The sequence below is a fragment of the Salminus brasiliensis genome, chromosome 4, assembly GCF_030463535.1.
Source record: "Salminus brasiliensis chromosome 4, fSalBra1.hap2, whole genome shotgun sequence".
Classification (NCBI taxonomy): Eukaryota; Metazoa; Chordata; class Actinopteri; order Characiformes; family Bryconidae; genus Salminus; species Salminus brasiliensis.
In genome coordinates this window covers 2,342,630-2,364,716 of record NC_132881.1, presented here as the reverse complement: position 1 = coordinate 2,364,716, position 22,087 = coordinate 2,342,630, and the positions used below count along the sequence as shown (strand labels likewise).

At 44.1% G+C, this 22,087-nt stretch overlaps 1 protein-coding gene across 1 annotated transcript in view; it reads right to left on the bottom strand.

Moving 5' to 3' along the window:
- Positions 1-3,085: 3,085 nt before the first annotated feature.
- The window catches only part of brf1a (BRF1 general transcription factor IIIB subunit a), a 63,981-nt gene continuing 44,979 nt past the window's right edge, over positions 3,086-22,087 (bottom strand). The window contains exons 14-19 of the mRNA XM_072677320.1: positions 20,677-20,758; positions 19,996-20,051; positions 19,403-19,668; positions 7,105-7,156; positions 5,969-6,125; positions 3,086-5,550 (exon numbers count right to left, since the gene is read on the bottom strand). Coding sequence (XP_072533421.1) covers positions 5,513-5,550; positions 5,969-6,125; positions 7,105-7,156; positions 19,403-19,668; positions 19,996-20,051; positions 20,677-20,758 — 651 coding nt within the window. The 3' untranslated portion in view covers positions 3,086-5,512. The remainder of the gene's footprint in view (positions 5,551-5,968; positions 6,126-7,104; positions 7,157-19,402; positions 19,669-19,995; positions 20,052-20,676; positions 20,759-22,087) is intronic.

Sequence of the window (22,087 nt, the reverse complement as noted above, 5' to 3'; positions counted from 1 at the left end):
TATACCAAACCCACCCTCTATACCCACCTATACCACACCCTCCTTCCATACCCACCTATACCACACCCACCCTCTATACTCATCTATACCAAACCCACCCTCTATACCCACCTATACCACACCCTCTTTCCATACCCACCTATACCACACCCACCCTCTATACCCACCTATACCACACCCACCCTCTATACCCACCTATACCACACCCACCCTCTATACCCATCCACAAGGTAATAAACATCCACATCTGAGAGAGAGAGGGACCTTTGTTTAAGGCGTGACATATTGTTTTTGTTCAGTTTGGTCCTAATAAAGAGAAGAACAGTCCGTTGTTTATTCAGTAAACCTTTATTTGAAGGCTGCCAATATAAAAACAGAACTTCAGTATTTATGAACAGCTTCTACCAGAATAACAGTCTTACCAGACAGAAAGAATAAAGAACACGAGGGCCATTCCCTTTTCTGCTTCGTAACGCTCTTCAGTTTAAGAGCTCTTATGTCGCTACCACGTCATTCCCTTCAAAAACATCTGAGGTCATCTTGGAAACAGTGGCATAAGCTGCATAAATACTAAATAGAAATATGGGTGTCAATACTGGGTGTCCCAACACTCATCAGCCAGAACATTACAACTACCAGTCTAATATTGCGCAGGTTCACCACATGCCACCAAAACAGCTCTGGCCCATCATGGACTCCACAAGACCTCTGAAGGTGCCCTGTGGAACCTGGTACAGACTAACGTCAACAGCAGACCCTGAAAGTCCTGTAAGTGGAGAGGTGGGGTCCCACATGAGCATCAATGAGCCTTCGGCACTCATGACTCAAGGTTAACCTTGTGTGGAGCACTTGTGGTAGGTACTGAGCACTGCATAACGGTCACATCCCACAAACCCTGCCTGGTGTTTTGGAGATGTTCCGACCCAGTCACTGTCTATAACATCACAGTTTGGTTCTTGCCAAAGGGTCTCAAATAAATAGATCCCACTCTTTAACAGGAGCCACTGGAACCAGATCATCAATGTTGTTCCCTTCACCAGGCAGTGGTTTTAATGTTATGGCTGATTAATCATATGTAAGACAGCCTTCAAATACAATGTTGCTGTTTATTAATAGCAGTAATAACACCTAATAACACATAACTTGCTCAACGGTACACCTTCTATGTGTATGCTGACAGAGCAGCAAGTAGGCTGGGTATGGTCAAACAGGGGCCGTTCTCGAACTGCCCAAACCAGATGCCTGAGGAGTTTAACGCCCCTAAAAGCTCCCTCACAAAGCTATTACAGCCAATGGGTAAAAATACACTGCCTGATAAAGCTCAGAAGACGTGTAGCTTCATTGGTAGGTTTGGACAATAAATGGACAATAACAAAACCGGCTGTAATTGTGTTGTCATGGCGATGCCTTGTCCTATTCACCACCACTGTAAAGAAATCAGTCTCTATAATGAGCCCTTTCATACCGAACCCCACTCTGAATGACTCTAAACCACTGAATTGTGTAGAAAATTTGGAAAATGAGTGGAATTCTCTTTTAGGTGTTAAACATAAGGCTCTGGTGCGCCCTACAGGCCACTTTACGTACTGCAGCAGAGCAGAACGGTCATACAGTACGCTAAGACAATGATTTTTTAGATTGAGCAAATTGAACCAATGTATAGTCAACCTATATACACACACACACACTATATGTCCAAAAGTTTGTGGACACCCCTTCTAATGAATGCATTCATCTAGTTCAAGTTGCACCCACTGCTGATAAACAAGAACCTATCGGCACCATCCCTAATGCCAGGAGTGGGCTGGAGGGGTATAAAGCCCCCCAGCATTGAGCTGTGGAGCAGTAGAAGAACTGTGTTCTCTGGATTGATGGCGGTGCTCCATTCAATCATCTTAACGCTCGTCACTGAATCTAATCAAATCCTCACAGCAATGCTTCTCTAAAATCTAGCAGAAAGCCTCCCCTGGACAGTTAGGACAGTTACGCCGGGCTCGGAGTGGCTCAGCTGTCTAGTATGGTAATACGCTGCTCTGGGAGGGGAGGATGAGCCTCCTTTCTCCTATATCGATGCTAGCGATGCTAGATGACAACAGAACTGGGTGTTAGGAGTGTTGAGGTCCAGTGATGTTGCATTAGCAGCTATGGAGCTTTATGTGTCTTGGAGGGAGTGTGTGCTAGCTAGTAAGTAGGAACTGAGAGCCGTTCAACTAGAAGGAAAATACAAACAAAACAACAACGACAATAAAAATAATAATAATAATAAGAAGAAGAAGAAGAAGAAAACGACGAATGGTAACACCATCATTAGTTGTGGCTATTTCTGGTATATCCTCAAGGGAACTCAATAATTATTATTAACTAGAAACACAGAAAGGGTGCACAGCTACAGTGGTTCTCACTGGTTGTTTCTATGGTATAGCTTTTGGTTGCTAAGCTGTTGTTAAAGTGGTTGCTAAGGTGTTGCTATGGTATAGTTGTGTGGTAAAATGTGTAATGGCAAAACATAAAAGATTGTTGGGCCAAAAGCTCATTCGATATATATCTGGCTAATAGAGCAGTGTCCACAAACATTTGGCTAAAATGTAGGGTGTCAAAAAGCTGGTTGGTCCAATAGCTCAACCATTATCTTTGGCTAACAGAGCGGTGTCCACAAACATTTGGCCAAAATGTAGCCAAAAACGGAGCTGCTGTGAGATCACCTGTTTGAGCTTTCTGAACGTTCCACCATTCATTCCTACGGGGTAAATGGACGGTAATTTTATGAAAGCTGTACGACGTATTGGTTCAAGAAGCATAAATCCTAAAACTACTCTGATTCGGTGTTTGTAGCTTGAAAAATGTGGCCGGTAGAGACGTATGAATTTATGGAAGAATTTCAATGCATTCCTATGCAGGGGGAAAACAATTCGGCCAATATCTGTTGCTACATGGAAACCCCGCATCTCACAATCAGACCGAGCATTCTGGAGTTGGAACAATGTTGGATGAGATACATGGCGAATACCTGGCAGAAAAAAATAAAATAATAATAATAATAATAATAACAACAATAAGAGCAAGAAGAACTGTGCAACGCTCTCCATTAGTGGTAGCAGTATCATGTTCTACACCTCATATACAGGATAATCCCTGTAGAACCAAGAGTAAACATAATGCACAAGCAGCTGCTTTGAACCAATACAGGGGTTTCTAGCCCATGTCCGGATATAAGCCATCGCTGCCCAGCACATCTCATAATCACATGATTTCATTATAGGAAAAACAAACAAAAAGAACAATAAAAAACTCAGTCTCTAAATTCAGTTTTAAAGAAAGGCTACACAGCACTGGAAATCTCTCTCCCCCTGTTCATTAGATATTTACACTCATATACAGACACCAAAGAACTGAGTGAACGGCAGCATCAACGGCAAGAGAGAAACGTGTCACAGTAGAGGGTCCTGAACTGAACTCATCCTAAAGCTCAGCCTGAACGTGCAGCACTGATACCACTTATATACACAGTAAGGCTTTTCTAGAACTTCACTTTGGCTTCTGAGATCATCAACGCATCTTTGGCTCTCTTGCACACGTACACACACACACACACACGCACACACGCACGCACACACACGCACAGAGGGTCTAATCTGTTTAGATGTACATGACCAAGTGTGTGCACTAGGCTTTCACTCACTCTAATGTAGTTAGTGCACACACACACCTCCCAGAGATGTCACTCTCAATTTCGACCACAGATACATACATATAGAGCACACACCCATGCACAGACGAACACAGGGTTGTGTGTGTGTGTGTGTGTGTGGATATAGGTGTAATTGAATGTAAATGAATGCAGAAGCTTGATGCTTCATGTCTGGCTAATATGACCTTATTAGTGATGGCATTGAGAGAGAGAGAGAGAGAGAGAGAGAGAGAGAGAGAGAGAGAGAGGTGGTTCTACAGGTGGTATAAAAACCACAGTTCGATCAGAGGGTGCTGAATCTTTTGTATGTAAGATGGTCTAAGCTATATATATGAACTAAATGGTTTCTGAGAGATTTCTGGTGATGCCACAGCCAGAGGTCCACAACAGACCTAGCTAGGGTGGGTGGGGTGACCCTCCTTTTTCCTATTTTAGTCAATTTTAGCTGTTAGCGATGCTAGCTGACATCAGAACTGTGTGTCAGTGTTCTCCTTCAAGTGTGTTGAGATCCAGTGATGTTGCAGTGATGTAACGGTGGCCCTGCGTGGTAGGGGTCTTAACGCTTGGCACTGAATGTAATCATACGCATCTATAAAACCTAGTAGAAAGCCTCCCCTGGACAGCAGGGACAGGTCTAATATGCTAATATGCTACTCTGGGTGGGTAGAATGACCCTTCTTTCTGCTATAACTATGCTAGCGTTGCTAGCTGACAACAGAACTGGGTGTCAGTGTTGCATTAGCAGAGAGCAGCTTTGTGCTAACCTCGACACTCCTAGCTAGAAGAAAAATATAAATAATAATAATTAGTAAAGTAAAACTTTTATTAGTGCTCTCAGATGTCTCTCAGTGCTCTCTAGTCTGGTATATCCCCATAAGAACTGCATAATTATTATACACACACTATTTGACCAGAGGTGCTAAATCTATTGTATGGTAGATGGTTTAAGCATATCTCGGCCATATGAGCATTTGTGCTTGCACACATGATCAGAATAGAGGTAAATAAATATAAACACACTGAAAAAGTAACAGGAATGTCTAATGTTGACGAAAGCAGCCCATACACTTGATATCTTGAGAGCTAGCTGAATTTGGACACAGATATATCCTGGCTTTGTTGAGCTCCACCAACAGCTTATTTGATGTAACATCACGAAATATTAAATAAAGCAGGTGTTGGAGGAAAAACATAATAATAAAATTAAGATTAATATAATACTGAGCTGTTATGAGGAGAGCTGTGGAAATGGTCTAATCATCACTGTAACCTAGATTAAACCATCACTTACTGTACAACCGCTATCTGTGTTTATTGCATTGGTGGTGCTACTTAAACAAAACACTGACTGTCCAATTTATAGACTTGTGTGTGTGTGTGTGTGTGTGTGTGTGTGTGTGTGTGTGTGTGTGTGTGGTGGATGATGAATCTCAGACAAGAAAAAGATTATCCTCAGCATTATTGCACATTAACTGTACCCTCTCTTGCTCTCTGTCTCACACACACACACACACACACACACACACACACACACACACACACACACACACACACACACACACACACACACACGCACAGATTTTCACTCTGATATGAATGCAGTGTAGCAGTATCCAGCATCACTCCCTGAACTCACTGGATCAGAGTGTGTTCCGTGTCCTGCGAGTGTGTGTAAACTAAGGTTTCTTCAAGTATAAGTCAGCAGCAGCAGCAGCAGCAAGGAGCACTGAGAATGTGTGTGTGTGTGTGTGTGTGTGTGTGTATAAGAGAAGTGTAGTGTGTCAGCAGTAGTCTTAACAGTCCTTTTCTTCACACAGAGCGGAGCTAGAACCCATCATCATCATCAAAATCATAGCCGTAATCTAGGAAAAACAAAAAAAAAATCTGATTCAGCCCAGTACATCATTACATCATTAAAGCGATATATATAAATAAATTATGTTTAAACAAATATACTATCACCACAAATGTCGCCAATCAAGAAAAGTTTGTGACGTTTGCTTCTTTAATTGACCAGAGATTTAAACCCCGGAGCTCTCTAAAACCAAGTCACTTTAACATCATGCATACAAGAGTGGGGTTTTAAAGGGTTACGCAGCATATTAGGACAGGGGTGTCCAGTCTTATCTGCAAAGGGTCAGTTTAGCTGCAGGTTTCCATTCAAACGATGAAATGAAAAGGCCAAGACCACCTGAGTCAGGTGCGCTGTAGCCTGTTTGGAATGAAATCCTGCACCCACACCAGACTGGACACCTCTCTGTTAAGACAGTCAGTACTGACCGTCGCCCCCCATCATCTGCATGGCACTGACACAGTGCTCCTCCTCTTCCTCCTCCTCCTCATCTCCTGGATCCTCATATGCCACCGGCCCACTCTCCACCAGCACGGCATTCTGGGCAGCGGCAGCAGGCACCCCCAATGGGGCGCCCGACACCGACTATATAGTAGAGGAGAGGAGAGAGAGGGAGCTTATTTAACATGAGTAAATCAAATGGATAAAATCAGAAGAAAATCCTACATTATATAATATTTATACCAAATATAAACTGCATCAAAACATAACACGACAAGCGTTCATAAGCACATATGGTGTACCTTTATGACATTCCATCCTGAAGGTTGTTTAAATGACATCTTTAATAATTTAGTAGATTCCTCTCACAGACACAGATTTACATTAGCAGGCATGAACTCATACAGATGTTTACATGTACTATATATGCAAACCCCAATAGGCTAGAATACTATTATCATAATATATAATAGTAATGATTGTGATAACCATACATATTAAATATAGGCAAGTACCTATATGTGATATGTCCATAAGCATACAGTATATTATATTTAATAATAACAACAACAACAATTATATTCTGTCATATTATAAAACATTACATTACATTTCACTGTATTACACTGTATTACTTATTATATTACCATACCATATTTCATTAAATTATATCATTTCATCACATCATATTCACATCATTTCATTATACTACATTACATTACATCTATTATATTTCATAACATTATATTAAATATAAAACAGATGAAAACAGAGTAATATGTTCTATTATATAACACATATTAAACTGCATGCATCTGTTTTTGAATTTCGGGTGAAAGAAGGCAGAAGCGGATTATTAAAGGAAAGATTATGTAATCAGGGGGAAAATCCACCAATACACACACACACACACACACACACACACACACACAAACACACAAACACACAAACACACAAACACACAAACACTCCCCAGTCTGACAACGGTCACATTAAAACAGTCAAAAAACAATGGATTAATTTTGGGTACCCGTTTTAAAACGATTCACCCCAGAGCTAAGAGCAACGTATCAGTTCTCATGGGCAGCATTTTTTACTGAGACAGAATAACGGAAACACTCACCTGATCCAGGGCCGGTTTCTTATTGGGCTGTTCAGATATCAGGGGCCGTAACCTACACAGGCAGGACAGGACAGAGGCACAGGTTCAAACACATCAGCCTGGGTGTGTTTTGTGTCTGAAGCAGCTGCCAGGCTAATGGCGCTAACAAGCAATAGGAGTGCAGAGTAACCAGTTTAGCATTAGCCATCACACACACGTGCATTAGCTTCAAAGGTGTTGAGTTATTAATTAAAGACAATCGGATTTGTTTAGGGTGTCTGACCTGGTGTCTGTAAACATGAACAAACCCACAGTCTTGTGCAAAAGTTTGGGCACCCCACGGTCAAACCATGTAGAGGATAGACCAGCAGAGGTCTGGAAAGCTAATGAGATGAACTGAGAACAAGGTCTCGGCTGACGATCATGCAAGGTGAGAAAATGTGCATAGAGGTTTCTTCAAACGAGGACGCTCTTAGCAGGCAAGTCAAAGCAGAGACCTAGCTACACCCTAGCAAACATTTAAGATATCGTAGCAACTGCCTAGCAACACCCTAATAACCACCCGAGGCACCTCAGTGGCCACCTACCAACACCTTGCAACAACCGGCAGGGCTTAGAGGACTAGACGAGTGCATAGTGCGACTAGCAACACCCTTCCAACCACCTGGAACACCACAGCAACCTCCGGGCAAACACTGCAATCTTAGTCATAAGCTAAATATATAGGTGCAGGTGTAAGTTGTAAGCTGGGGGTGTAACGGACAGTCATGCTAAACATTCCTACATATCTCATTTTTACATTTCGGACTAATGTGAATCTGGCAGTTGTTCTTTGTATTGTATCACAATTGCATGATGAATGAACCAATACAAACGCTTCAAAATGGCTTAATTGATAGTTAAGCAGGTTTTTACCTTCTTCTGGAAAGTTGCTGTTTTGGAGATACAAGGTTTTTGAGTGACAACAAAAATATACAGACCAGGTCTAATACACTACACCAATACACTAATTCACAGTGCCTTGCCTATTGACCTGTGAGGTTGTCAGGAGACACAGTACCTTTAAAACACACACGCACACACAAACACACACACACACACACACACACACACACACACACACACACACACTCTGAAAACACAGAAGCTTCTGACAAGCTAATCATAATTCATCTTTTAATCTTTCAAAGAGACACGATACGACAAGAGAGTCTACTCCTAATCTACAGAGTAAACAAACAAATACATTAGTGGGTAATTTATGTAAATAAGGGCATATGGAATTAATGTGCAGTTCGTTTGTTTGTAGCGCAGCGCACTAATGAGCCAGAAATGACTTAATGTTATTCCACACACTTTAAGATATGCTAATGAGGCACAGAGAGATGCGTCAAAGAGGCGGCATAAATAAATCACACTCCGATTTATTCAAAAGGCGACTGATTAGAAACTGAAAACGCAGAAGCTCAAGTCGCACAGGGACATGGCTCTTTACACACACACACACACACACACACACACACACACACACACACACACACACACAACAACCCGCATTAACACACAAACATGTCCTACTCCTTCGGTACCCCCCCCCAAAAAAAAAAACAACAACAGTGTTTTCTTCTCTATTGCAGTGTCTCTCTCTCTCTCTCTCTCTCTCACACACAGACACACACACACACACACAATCATCTCTACCTAAGCTAATATAAGCATCACATTCCCTGGAGACGCTTACATGTGTGTCAACTCGTTAGAAATAACGTGCATCCTCAACACCAACACCAGGAGAACTACCAACACTAACACAGTCAGTAGTGATGATGTGGATCAGGGGAGCGGATGCTCAACGCATCAAGGTGACGGGTGGGGGTGAGGGATGGGGGGGTGCTATTTTCTCTATGTTGAAGAAAAAATATAGAACCGAAACAGTGTAGTTCCCACACTACACTATATATATATATATATATATATATATATATATATATATATATATATATATATATATATTTGTATCTATATGTAGTAATAGTATATCCCATAGTTATTACATAAGTACCTGTATATGTAATAACAATAATAATAATGTATCCCATATGTATAATTGTATATGCAGGTATCTATATGTAGTTTTATATATGTAAAGTATATAGATGTGTTTTGCTGGAGCTGTAGGTTAATCCTGCTTTCCTCAGATTTTACTACAAAGACAGGACACACACACACACACACACACACACACACACACACTTGGCAGTCCTTCAGGACCCAGCATGAGTGTGTCCTATTCATGTTGCAGTGCATTCTGGGATGGAAGCAGCCTTTTAGCTGAAGCCAGAAAACCTTAACGCTCTCCTCCCTGCTAAACACACAAACACGCAAAAAAATCATTAATGACCGACACACACACACACACACACACACACACTTTACTGGAGACATGATCAATTCACAGCCATTCAGCGTGTGTGTGTGTGTGTGTGGGGGGTGGGGGTTAGGGGGGTGATTAACATGCATAGATGCAGGCCTGAAGGAACAGAACATTATGACCCTTAATATCCCAGTTCACCTTTGACCCTTGGGTAAAGACGTAGAAGTCGCCTGAGATCAGAGAGGTGCTGTGTGACTCTGACCTCCAATCTAAGCTGGGGTCAACAGCAGCGCTCCTTCCCACTTTGCACACACACACACAGACAGAACAAGTAGGACACGCAAACATCTTCTGGGACCAACCATCAACCAGACCTTTGCTTAACCAACTAAGAGCCTCTCTCTCTCTCTCTCTCTCTCTCTCTCATTCTCTCTCTCTCTCTCTTCTCTCTCTCTCTCTCTCTCTCTCTCTCTCTTCTCTCTCTCTCTCTCTCTCTCTCTCTCTCTCTCCTCTCTCTCTCCTCCTCTCTCTCTCTCTCTCTCTCTCTCTCTCTCTCTCCTCTCTCTCTCTCTCTCTCTCTACACTGTGCATGCAACTCAATCCCACAGGGAGACACCCAAACACACAGAAAAAAGATAGACAAACAGATGCAGACAAATACACAGACAGAAAGCTAGATACACTATACGTCAAATGTTTGTGGACACTCTCTATTGAATGCACTCTGCTACTAAGGTGCACCATTTCCAACACAGATGTGCAAATGTACACACACAGCTTGTCTAGTCTCTATAGAGAAGTACTGCCAATAGAATAGGACTCTCTGGAGCAGATAGTAAACATGAACCTATTGGCACCATGCTGCTAATGCCAGGTGTTGGCTAGAGGGGTAAAAAGCCCCCAGCAGCATTGAGCTGTGGAGCAGTGGAGAACTGTGCTCTCTGGATGATGGTTGCTGTTCAATCCAGTACTTTTGGGATGAGTTAAGGACGGGTTCATCCAACACTCTGACCTCACTACAGTTTGTTTCACTAAGTGTTGTGTCACCCTCTCTAATGCTCCTTTCACTGAATGCAATCAAATCCTCACAGTGATGCTCCTCCAAAATCTAGTAGAAAGTCTTTCTCTCTGGACAGTAGACACAGAGTCGGACGGAGAGACAGATGGGCAGACAGATACAGACGTTAGACAAAATAAACAAGGCTAAGAGAGAGAGAGCAAGAGGCGGTCGAGAGACTGATGTGTCGCACTGGGAGCATCAGTGAAAGACGGAAGTAAAAGTTGGGTCCATAAACAAGAGGAAGAAGAATACTACTGCATAATTAGGAGCCGTGTGTTTAGGCAGACAGCTGAGTGCGGAGAACAGCAGGGAAATAAAGCCTGCAGCAGTGAACGTCTATAAAAAGCAGGAGTGAAAAGTGAGGGATGCTGGAGAGAGAGAAAGAGAGAGAGAGCAAGAGAGAGAGCGCTCCTCCTGGCTACACCGGTGTGAACCGCTTCGTTCGGCAGCGATGAAGCGAGCGCCTGAACAACAAAGCAGGTCTGACAGTCGAGGCTGCTGGGAAAATCCACCAAACGCTCACAAACAACAAAACACCATTCAGAGCCGGTCTCCCAGCGGCCCAGCAGAACCTCACTCCCGCAGGAGAAGCGAGCCTTTCAACCTTTCAGCAGTGTGTGAAAGCGCTACATGTCCAAAAGTATCTGGACACTTTTAATGAGGGGATTCATCTGCTTATAGAGCAGCCACTGCTCAAACGGGCATATAGTTGCACGCGCAGCCTGAATCACCTGTATAGAAAAGCACGGACCGGCGCACCACACATGAGCCTAGGGTCATGATGGCAAATGGTACGTATGGTGGAACCCAGATGGGCAGAACCCAGGTGCTACTCCATGAAAGGCTATAAATGAGAGACACCCACAGACGATGCAGTTTCGTATTCCCACACACTTCTCTTTTTCTCTCACACTCTCACAGGCCCAGTATAACACGTACACCCTTATAATTAAACAGGCTGCCTCTGATACTGTACGTTTGGGAGTTAGGATATATGTAAATGAGCTCGGTTCTGATTGTCCACCATTTGTTGGGCCTCGCTGTTTTGTTCCATATTTAATGGAATGTTTTTTTTCCCCACATTTCGATACTGAATGGCATGTTTTTTCTTATTTTTCTATATTTAATGTAGAGTTTTTTTTCCCTAAACAGCAGGTCTGTCCTTCCATTTTATTTATCATTATATTTAGGGAACTCTATATCTACACTCTATTTAGGGAAACCTAAGGCAGGCGGTAACAGTAACGGTGGGTTAGCGGTAATGGTCTGCTGCCCCATTTCTCAGTGAGTGATCTGATTACGGAGACAACACTGCTGGTATTCATTCATTTGCATAACATTAGAAACTGCTCTCATTCTCACACTCCCCTCCGAGTGGCCTCTGCCACACAAACACACACATGCCTAAAGTGTGTGTGGAGAGGCACTCAGCAGTCGGCCCTCTAAACAAAAGCACACAGCAATGAGGATGAGGGGACGAACAGTACATGAGAGAAAAGGGGGAACGGATGAAGGGGATTAACTGTACAGGCGAAACAGAAAAACACAAGGCCGCTTGCTCAAACCTGCCACAAGGTGGCGCTGGCAGACGACCTCGTTAGCCGTGGATTGTTGAATCTGCAGTTCATGCAGTTCTGGGATTTCCATCAGCTTTTGGGTTGAGATCAGATTCTGTCCGAGTGAGAGCTTATTACTGTTCTTTAAAGTCCGAGTAGTGACACAGCGCCACCACTGGGCCAGGGGTACGACTACACAACTGCTACAAACAGCAGCAGCAGAAAAACTGCTCCACTTTAGGGCTCTGTTACGTCACTGAGAGACCAGGTCACTGCTGATAAACAGTAAATATAATGGAGGAACCCTAATGGGTTAACGTTGTTCCTGGTATTTAATGGAATCCCTCCTTCCCTCTACCAGGGAAAGGCTCCCCGTGCCACTGGCTGCAGCACAAGCCCAAAGCATGGCGGAGCCACCCTTGGGGTTAACTGTCGGAGGTGCTCTTTTCATGAAATTCGGCTCACTCCTCATTTACTGTGGTCAGAGAGTGCTGTCTGATGTTAAAGAGCTCAGCAGAGCGTCAGTGAGACCTCCTGAGCTCTGAGGGTTTGTGGGTAAAGGTGAACGGAGGAACTGAAAACGGCTAAAGAAAAAGAGAGAAAAGACCTCAGTGAGTCATCAAGAAGAAATCCCTCTCACACACACACACACACACACACACAGAGTGAGAGAGAGTGTGTGTGTGTGTGTGAGAAATCACTACGACCTTTTACTGCTCAACTTCCACATTAACGACCTCCAACTACTGAACACTGCCCATGAATACAGCTCTTTATACTGCTGAGAGGGGGGGTAGATAGAAAGAGAGAGAGAGCAAGGGGGAGAGAAAAAGAGAGGAAGAGAGGAGGGAGAAAAAGAGAGCGAGCGAGAGAGAGAGAGAGAGAGAGAGAGAGAGAGAGAGAGAGAGAGAGAGAGAGAGAGAGAGAGAGAAAGAAAAAGGGGGGAAAGAGAGAGAAAGAGGGAGAAAGAGAGAGAGAGGGAGAGAGAGAGAGAGAGAGAGAGAAAAGGGGGGAAAGAGAGAGAGAGGGAGAGAGAAAGGGGAGAGAGAGAGAGAGAAAGCAAGAAAGGGGGGAGAGAGAGAGAGAGAGAGAGAGAGAGAAAGAGGGAGAAAGAGAGAGAGAGGAAAAGAGGAAGAGAGGGGAGGGAGAGAGAGAGAGAGGGAGAGAGAGAGAGAGAGAGAGAGAGAGAGAGCGAGAGGGAGGAAGAGAGGGGAGAGAGAGAGGAAGAAAGGGGAGAGAGAGGAAGAGAGAGAGGAAAAGAGGAAGAGGGGAGAGAGAGAGAGAGGTAAACAGTGTTTAGAAAAAAAAAAAGATGGAAAAGGAACAGCTGTGTGTTGCAGAGTACAGTGTGTGTGTGTGTGTGTGTGTGTGTGTGTGTGTGTGTGTGTGTGTGTGTGTGTGTGTGTGTGTGTGTGATTCCAGTGGAGAGTGTGTGTAAGTGTTTTGGCTAATGGAAATGACGCACCTCTCCATTCAGGAAAAAGATGGATGGTTGTTTTTGCTGCCGTTTTCCTTTTTTCCTTTTTCTGGTTGATGGAAACAGCGCATCTCTCCATTCAGGAAAAAAACAGTACACAGTGAGTGATTGTGTGTGTGTGTGTGTGTGTGTGTGTGTGTGTGTGTGTTTGGTTGATGGAAAGGTACATTTCTCCATTCAGGAAAAACAGACTGCTTTCAGGATAAATGATTTAACAGCACCCCCCCCCCAACACCCCCCACATCAATCATTCATTCAGCAGGTAGAGAGGCTCTCATTACTGAACTGAGAGAAAGAGCGAGAGAGCGAGAGAGAGAGAGAGAGAGAGAGAGAGAGAGAGCAACAACAGTCACTAAGAGCTTCACTCAAATGTGGAAGTGAAGCTGGGGTCCATAAACAAGTGTCTTGTCCGTGTTTCTGTAGTTTTATAGAACAGTTCAGTTTTGTCATGTTTATATGAGTTTTCATTGGTTTGGATGAAAAAATGCCGGTCCTCTTTCCACTCTTCCCAGGGGGTGTACCGGAGCACGTATTTTCTGAATAATGAGTCGAGTCCTTTTTTCCCTTTCATTCAGGGAAGTAAAAGCACGTATTACATGCCAGAAATAAACTGGACAGGAGGATGCTAGCGACTGAGCGCCGCAGTAGAGCGCCCTCTAGTGTCGAGCCAACAGGGAAGACAGTTCTTACTACCCTTTTTCTCCAAATTTGGTCCTGCCAATTAAACCACCTAGCACTAGCAGTGCTCCCGACACTAGGAGGGTCCTCTCCGATACATGCAAAGTCAGCCCCCGCCTCTTCCCGAACATTTCCAGGGAGCCGACAGACATGCTCAGAGGAAAGCGCCGGGTCCCCAGCTCCACCACACCACCTAACAGACGCCGGCATCGCTTTAAGAGGGATGAGGGAGAGAGCGCCACCTACCCACCTGGAGAGAGCACGGACAATTGCGCTCTCGGGATCTAAACTCGTAACCCCCGGGCCTTAGTGGCAGCGCATTAGACTGCTGAGCCCCTCTGACCTCTACTTACGGTGGGTTATGAGGAGTCTGGCCACCTCCAATTTTCCCTGGTGGATCAAATAATGACTGCAGAACGCCAGAGGGAGCCTGCATTCTCAATGAATAGGGGTAAATGGAGCTAAGCGGCGAGCTTTACTGCTACTGCGTGCTGACTGGTTGGCGAGCTGACGCTGGAGTTGCGGACAGTTACGACACACAGCTTTGTTTGAGGGTAACTGTACAGTATATACAGTATCTACCCAGATACAGCCGTGCGAGCTCTCCCACTGCTTAGTCCCTCAGGAGCGGAGGTTCCTCCTGTCCGTATGTAAATTATTACTGTAAATTACTTCACTTTACAGAACTGATTACATACCACTCATACACTGCACAACACGCCCACCCGCCCACAGAGCTGTATCAACACACATACACACACACCCTCTGAAAGCGGTCAGAATTCAGCCTCTCATAATTCCCTGTGGGTGTGTGTGTGTTTGGGAGGAGGTGGAGGCGAGACTTCAGAAATCACACTGTGGTCAAACACCACCCAAACACACTAAATATAGACTGGACCCCCCACCCCCAACACAAATCTGTCCAACACACACACACACACACACACACACACACACACACACACACACACACACACACACACACACACAGGGACTGAAGGCTTGTTACCAGTTACTGTTACCAGACATGCACAAACCAACACCATTAAACCTCTCTCTCTCACACACACACACACACACACACACACACACACACACACACACACACACACACACACACAAGTAGAATAGGACTCTCATCCTGAACCTATTGGCTCCATGCTGCCTAATGCCAGCCGTGGGCTGGAGGGGTATAAAGCCCCCCAGCATTGAGCTGTGGAGCAGTGGAACTGGGTTCTCAGGTGATTATGGCTGGTGCTCCATCCAGTACTTTTGGGATGAATTGGGGAGGTGATTATCATCCAACATCCTTACTATCACATTTTTACGCTAAATGCAATCAGATCCTCACAGCAATGCTCCAAAAGTACAGGGCGGGTTCCCAGACAGATACAGACTGCTCACCTATACAAACCAGAACCTTCCAGACAGAGAGGTCGGATCTGAGGAAAAGATTAGAATTCAGCAACAGAGAGAGAGAGAGAGAGAGAGAGAGAGAGAGAGAGAATATAAGGACTGAGTTGCTTCCTGAGAGAAAGATGACCTACAAATTAATCCAGTATGTGTGTGTGTGTGTGTGTGTGTGTGTATACACATACAATCCCTGCCTCTAGAAATGGTCAGAAGCCAAAGACAGGATTGAGTGACCAAACAATTTTACTGACATTTAGTGTCTGTCTGAGAAGATTAGCGACAGCCCTGACAAACTGCTGCATCATCATAGCACGCGCAGTGTGTGTGTGTGTGTGTGTGAGTGTCATAAAAGAAAAAGAGCAGTAGAGCGAAAGAAGAAGAGTAGCTTTCACCTCCCACCATCACGACCATCTGTGCTGAGGCTGATAGCTTACACACACACACACACACACACACACACACACACACACACACACACACACACACACACACACTTTATCCTATTAACCACACACTGGACAGCGAAGAGTCCTTCATCCTTTTTCAGTTTTAGATAAGCTTAAAGCTCTACTGTTTCAACCCACACACACACACACACACACACACACACACACACACACACACACACACTCCTTAAAGCGCCAGTTTGAAGAAAACACTCGCTGACCCAGTTTACCCCCAAATGCAGTTGATCAGCCGACACATATTTGGGGTCCGTTAATTTAGCGTCTTTACTTTTACACTGAAGCTACGAGGCTAATGTAGCTAACAAGTAATGGAAGCCTATGTACACCAGTTAGCATAGTTCAAGTTAAAGGCCTCACTCTGCATCAATAACAGGAAGTCAGGGTGTCAGCAAGTCTATTCAAGATTACTGAACACCTCCACACGCCTTGAGGAGAATGTGTGTGAGCAGTGTGCTAATTGGTGAGGTACACCTTGCTTATTAATTACAATAGCTATAAAATACCTAACGAACCAAACCTGACCCAGAAACGCATCTTGGCAGATCAGCTACATTTGGGGGAAACTGAGAGAGACTGGTTTTTGCTGAACGATCACTTTCTGAAATAATGCTGCTGATCACAAACACATGAAACACCGCTGGCAGGAGATTCACAGGACAGTCTCACACCAGCGTTTTAACACAGCGGGAGACCCAGAGATGCTGGTCAGTTTCAGCATGGTCAGATCAATCTTCTCTGATTTACAAAAGCCTTTTAATCATTAGCTTATCTCTATTATAATCCATCTGTTGTATTTATACTGCTTATGCACGTGAAGGGTGCTTGAGTAGACTATACATTTATTATTGACGACGTGAATCTGGCAGTTCTTTACGTTGTGTCCAAATTTTATAACTAATGGACCAATAGAAATGCTGCACAATGACTTCCTTGTTACACTGATATCCCCTGAAAGTCATAAAGATTTTCTCCTCCTGTAAAGCTGCTGTTTTGGAGATTTTGGAGATGGAGGTTTTTGCATGACGGCGACAATACAGATTTATAAAAACCTCTATAATGCAAAAGGGTCTACACCAACGGGACTCTATAATGCAAAATGGTCTATAATACCAGAATTCTATAATGCAAAAGGGTCTACACCACCAGAATTCTATAAGGCAAAAGGGTCTACACCAAAAGAAACTCTAATGCCAAAGGGTCTATAATACCAGAATTCTATAATGCAAAAGGGTCTACACCACCAGAATTCTATAAGGCAAAAGGGTCTACACCAAAAGAAACTCTAATGCCAAAGGGTCTATAATACCAGAATTCTATAATGCAAAAGGGTCTACACCAACGGAACTCTATAATGCAAAAGGGTCTACACCAAAAGAAACTCTAATGCCAAAGGGTCTATAATACCAGAATTCTATAATGCAAAAGGGTCTACACCAACGGAACTCTATAATGCAAAAGGGTCTATACCACCAGAACTCTATAATGCAAAAGGGTCTATAAAACCAGAACTCTACAATGCAAAAGGGATCTCACAAAAATCTATAACTTAAAATGGTCTACACCAAAGGAATGATGCAAAGGGGTATAAAAATCAACAGAACTCTATAATGCAAAAGGTCTCACAAAATGTATAACTTTAAAGCGTCTACATCAATGGAACTCTAAATGCAAATCTCCCACACCCAAAAATCTCCATTTGTGACCCCACATCCAGTCTAAAATCAGAGCCCATAACTTGAGCTCTACTGGCTTCATAACAGCGTTCAGTGCTTGGACCCCGGTGATTGCTGAAGCCTGATGCTGAGCTCTGATAGAGGCTTCAAAGAAATGAACATGTTCTGGATGTGTTTCAGACAAAAACTGAACATGAGCTGGTTGTTTCGGCGGCTAAGAATGCTAATTGACACAGCATTGCGTAAGAAACGAAGGAGAGAAACGAGGAAATGAAGCCAGTTTGTTCATAATTCATGGTCTTCGTTTAGTCCTGATCGTCTCAGTTAAACTCAACATTGCATTTACGGTTTGGGTGAATGACGACTTGAGCTGCTGCTGTGCTGCGTCCAGCTTTCCAACGCTTTAATAATGGCCTTCACCTCCTCTGCCCACAAAACTCCAGAGCTCGTCTGCCTCATCCCTGTGCGTCTTTCTGCTCCTGGTGCTGAGGAGCTGTTTGTATCTCACAGCTTTTTTTGCTCGAAGTCTTCTTTGAGTGGTGAATCGTGATGCTTTCACCCTTCCACCCTCTGCAGACTGTCTGTCTGAGATTTCTTCAGTTGTTATTGTTTTTGTTTTTGTCTAATGATTTTTCCTGTCGTAACTATCTGTGGTTTTTCCCAGGTGACCTGGTCACTGCAAACTGTTTACCCCTCCAGTAGTTTCTTTCTTTTTCAAGATTTGCCAAAACTCAGTTGCCCCTTAGTGGTTCTTGCTCATGTTTGCCTTAATCTTGTCTTCAAACTGTCTGGCTTTTCTGTCACAATAAATTCTCTAGTTTTCATCTCTGTTTATGGCTTTTGTCTCCAAACAAGACTCAAACCTTCACAGCTACTATATTTATTTATTTATTTGAGGGAAAACAATCAGCGTCTGTCTGTCATGATATGTATGCTCTTTTAAGGCACTAAATAATGACAATTCCATTGTTACAAGATGCTTCATTTAGGAATCAGTGTCTACATTTAGCTTTAATACCAATACATTTTAAATGGTACCAGATCTACTGGGAATGTTAAGCAATATATCGCCTTTTGTTGTTGCCTCTTGTTTGCCTCTAAGAGACATTTTCTGGTCTGGGGAGAGGAGCTGTAATCTTTGGTAAGCTGAGGTTGGTTCTCCTTGTTTAAAATATGATAGTAAAGGTTAGTGGTGTGAAGACCTACGGTGGCATTAATGTGTGTGTCGAAGTCCTTAGCACTACTACTGTGGCATTAGCAGCGTTAGAATCACTACCGCACTAGCTGTCTGCTTCGGCCAGCATCACTACAGCGGCAAACGCTGAGAGTTGCTACCGAGGTGCCTTGGCACAGCGGCACTAGCATCGCTACTGCTTCGACTGCCAGCCATACCCAGCATCACTACACCACTGCTAACATGGCGTTAAGTCACGTTTTTGAGAGAGTGCATTTTCTACACGATTCAGAAAAATAAAAGCAGCTCCTGGCCAAGATGAATACCACAGGCTCAGAGTGTGAATGGTTCAAATTGTAAACGTTAGCAGTGAGAGTATGGCTGTGACACACTGGACAGTGTGAATAGGGTCAGTGGAATGACCTTGGTGGACCCTCCCCCGCATACCTCTTGCCGAAGGTGCTCGCAGGCAGGGCCAGGCCAGCTGAGGAGTTGGTGGGCTTGCGTGGGCGAGCGGGCGGCTTCCCGGCGTTCCCTCTGGCCGGAGACTCTTTGGGCTCGGCGGTGGGGCTCTTCTGGGCAGACTTGTTGAGGTCCTTTAGGACGTCGTAGTTGATCTTGGAGGAGATGCGCTTTTGCTCCAGCATCTTCTCGATCGCCTCATCTGCCGTGCTGGCGTTGATTGGCTGCCGCCTCTGCGCCGGTTTCCGGGGCTGTGACAGAAAACAGGTTGCACAAAAGGATCAAAAGACACACTATATGGACAAAAGTCTATCCTGCTTTTGTTGGAGTAACTGTCTCTACTGTCCAGGGAAGAAGGCTTTATGCTAGATTTTGCAGGAGTGATGCTGTGATCATTTGATTGCATTCAGCAACAAGAGCGTTAGTAAAGGTTCAGTCTTGGAGGCCGTGTGTGACATGTATGCATGTGGGGTGGTGGGGTGTTCCTGAAATTACAGATGTATTAATCAGTAAGAAATAATTACACTGTGCAGGTCATTTACTCGTGTGCTGGAACAATAAAAAAAAACTGTATTTACCTTCTTTTCCTTGTAGATGCCAAGCTCCTTCTCCTTCGCTATTTTTTCCTCCTTTTCTACACAGTAAACAAACAGATCAGTGATGTCCTGCAGTACACAGTGATCTGCAAATGCTCTAGGCCAACCAGGAGAACTCTTGCCAATGTGTTCTCCTGGTGGAGTGTTTTCTTCAAAAAAAATCCAATGGTCAGTGGTCAGAATGTGGTGTTGGTCTGTAGCATTACTGATTTTTGGTGAAAGGAACACAATGAGAGCATAACTAGAAGAACACAGCTAAAATAACACAATAGAAGAACATAGCTAGAACACAGAAGGGCACAGTTGGAAGACCACAGTTAGATGTGCACAGCTGGAAGAATACATAAGGGCATAGCGGGAAGAGCACAGCCCGAAGAGCACAGCCCGAAGAGCACAGCCCGAAGAGCACAGCCCGAAGAGAATGTGGATGTGTTCAGTTCCAGCAGCAGCTCCCCTGGTTTTCTTTAATGAAGGTCTGATTAGACTGATTAGTGTTGGATGGGAACTGGGAATACTGGACTCTCTCCACAAGAGCACTGGAAACGATTAAGCCAGCACTTTCCAACGCTATACTTTACAGATCACTTTCTCACAGCACTCTGTATCCACACCCGGAAAAATCAGAGCGAGACCAAGCCGGAAGCGTTGGCGTCAGTCGCTCACCTTTCTGTTCTTTGAGGTAGTCTGCGTTCTCCAGCATCCAGAGCTCAGTTTTGACCTGCACCTCCTTGTCGTTCAGGATGTACTGCAGGAACAAGATGCAAAGGATCACAGATGGCATTCTTTCATTAGTATGCATCAGCATTTCCACGGTTACAAGGAACGCTTTGACAAAAAAACCCCCAAAAAAAACAACACAATCTTTCTCACCCCCTGATGTAGACCACCAGCCAACACATGCCCGGCTTCTTTAGCTGTACACTGGAGCTACGAGGCTAGCACCATTTTTTGCTATGGCGCTGGCTTCCATTTTAACCAGTTATTTCTAAAAAGCTAGTCAGATTTTTGTTTGATTTATTTATTTATTTTTAAATTTCACAATATCAGCAGGTTTTGGACAACTCCAAAACAGAATACTGCACCAGTATTAATACCTGTATTTTTATCCATTATCTTGTATTTATGACATATGTGAATACTTAAAAAAAATATATAAACATTCTGCTAAAAAGAAAATGGTTATATACATCACGTCCCTATTATTAATTTATAATTCACCCTCTGGGCTTCTTTACACACCGTTTTAATAGGCTTTAAAACCCCCATTAATCACTCTGGGGGAAATAATGGCAGGTCACTCACCTGATTGTGTGCTTTAACGTATTGCTTCCATTCAAAGTCAGCCTGACCATTCTGAACAGAGGTCATTCATTAAAGTCCGGCTGATTGGTCAGTGCAGGAAAGCCCTCATTTGCAACCACTCGAAAACCAACAAGAGCAGCTGTTTAAATCAAGCTTCACCTTCTGTTCGGCGGCACTGACAATCAGCCGGCTTTCTGAAGGAAATGTCAGGGTGCTCACTTATGCTAATGAGGCTAATCACTAACAAATGTGCAAATCAGGAACAATCGGCACACGCTGTTAAATGCAGGTGGGCAAACGCAGCTCTTTGCGCTCCATCAAATTTGCGACCGCAGTGGGAAGTCTTGGTTCGACTCTACAGCTGAAAAGAGGAAAGTGCTGGGGAGAGCCTAAGGCCTGAGCTCCGCCCACAGACAGACCTCCCCTCATACAGGACTTGGATACAACAATGGATACAACAGGATTAGGTGCCAAATTTAGAGAGTTTTAAACAAAATACTGAGATATTATACCAGATGCTCTCATATCATCGTTGCCAAGATCAGCAAGCTTACATATCTCCTCAATTTTAGATTAGCCAATTACAAAACACCGACTGGGAAGGTGAGGACTCATGAGCACACATGCACAACGACCAGCCACCGCTAACCAGTCCGAACCAACTGGAAGAACTCCCAGCTCAGATGTCCAGGCTGGCCAGCATCACACTGAAGCACCATCTACCCACCCGGAGAGAGCAAGGCCAGTTGTGCTCTCTCAGGCTCCGGCTGCT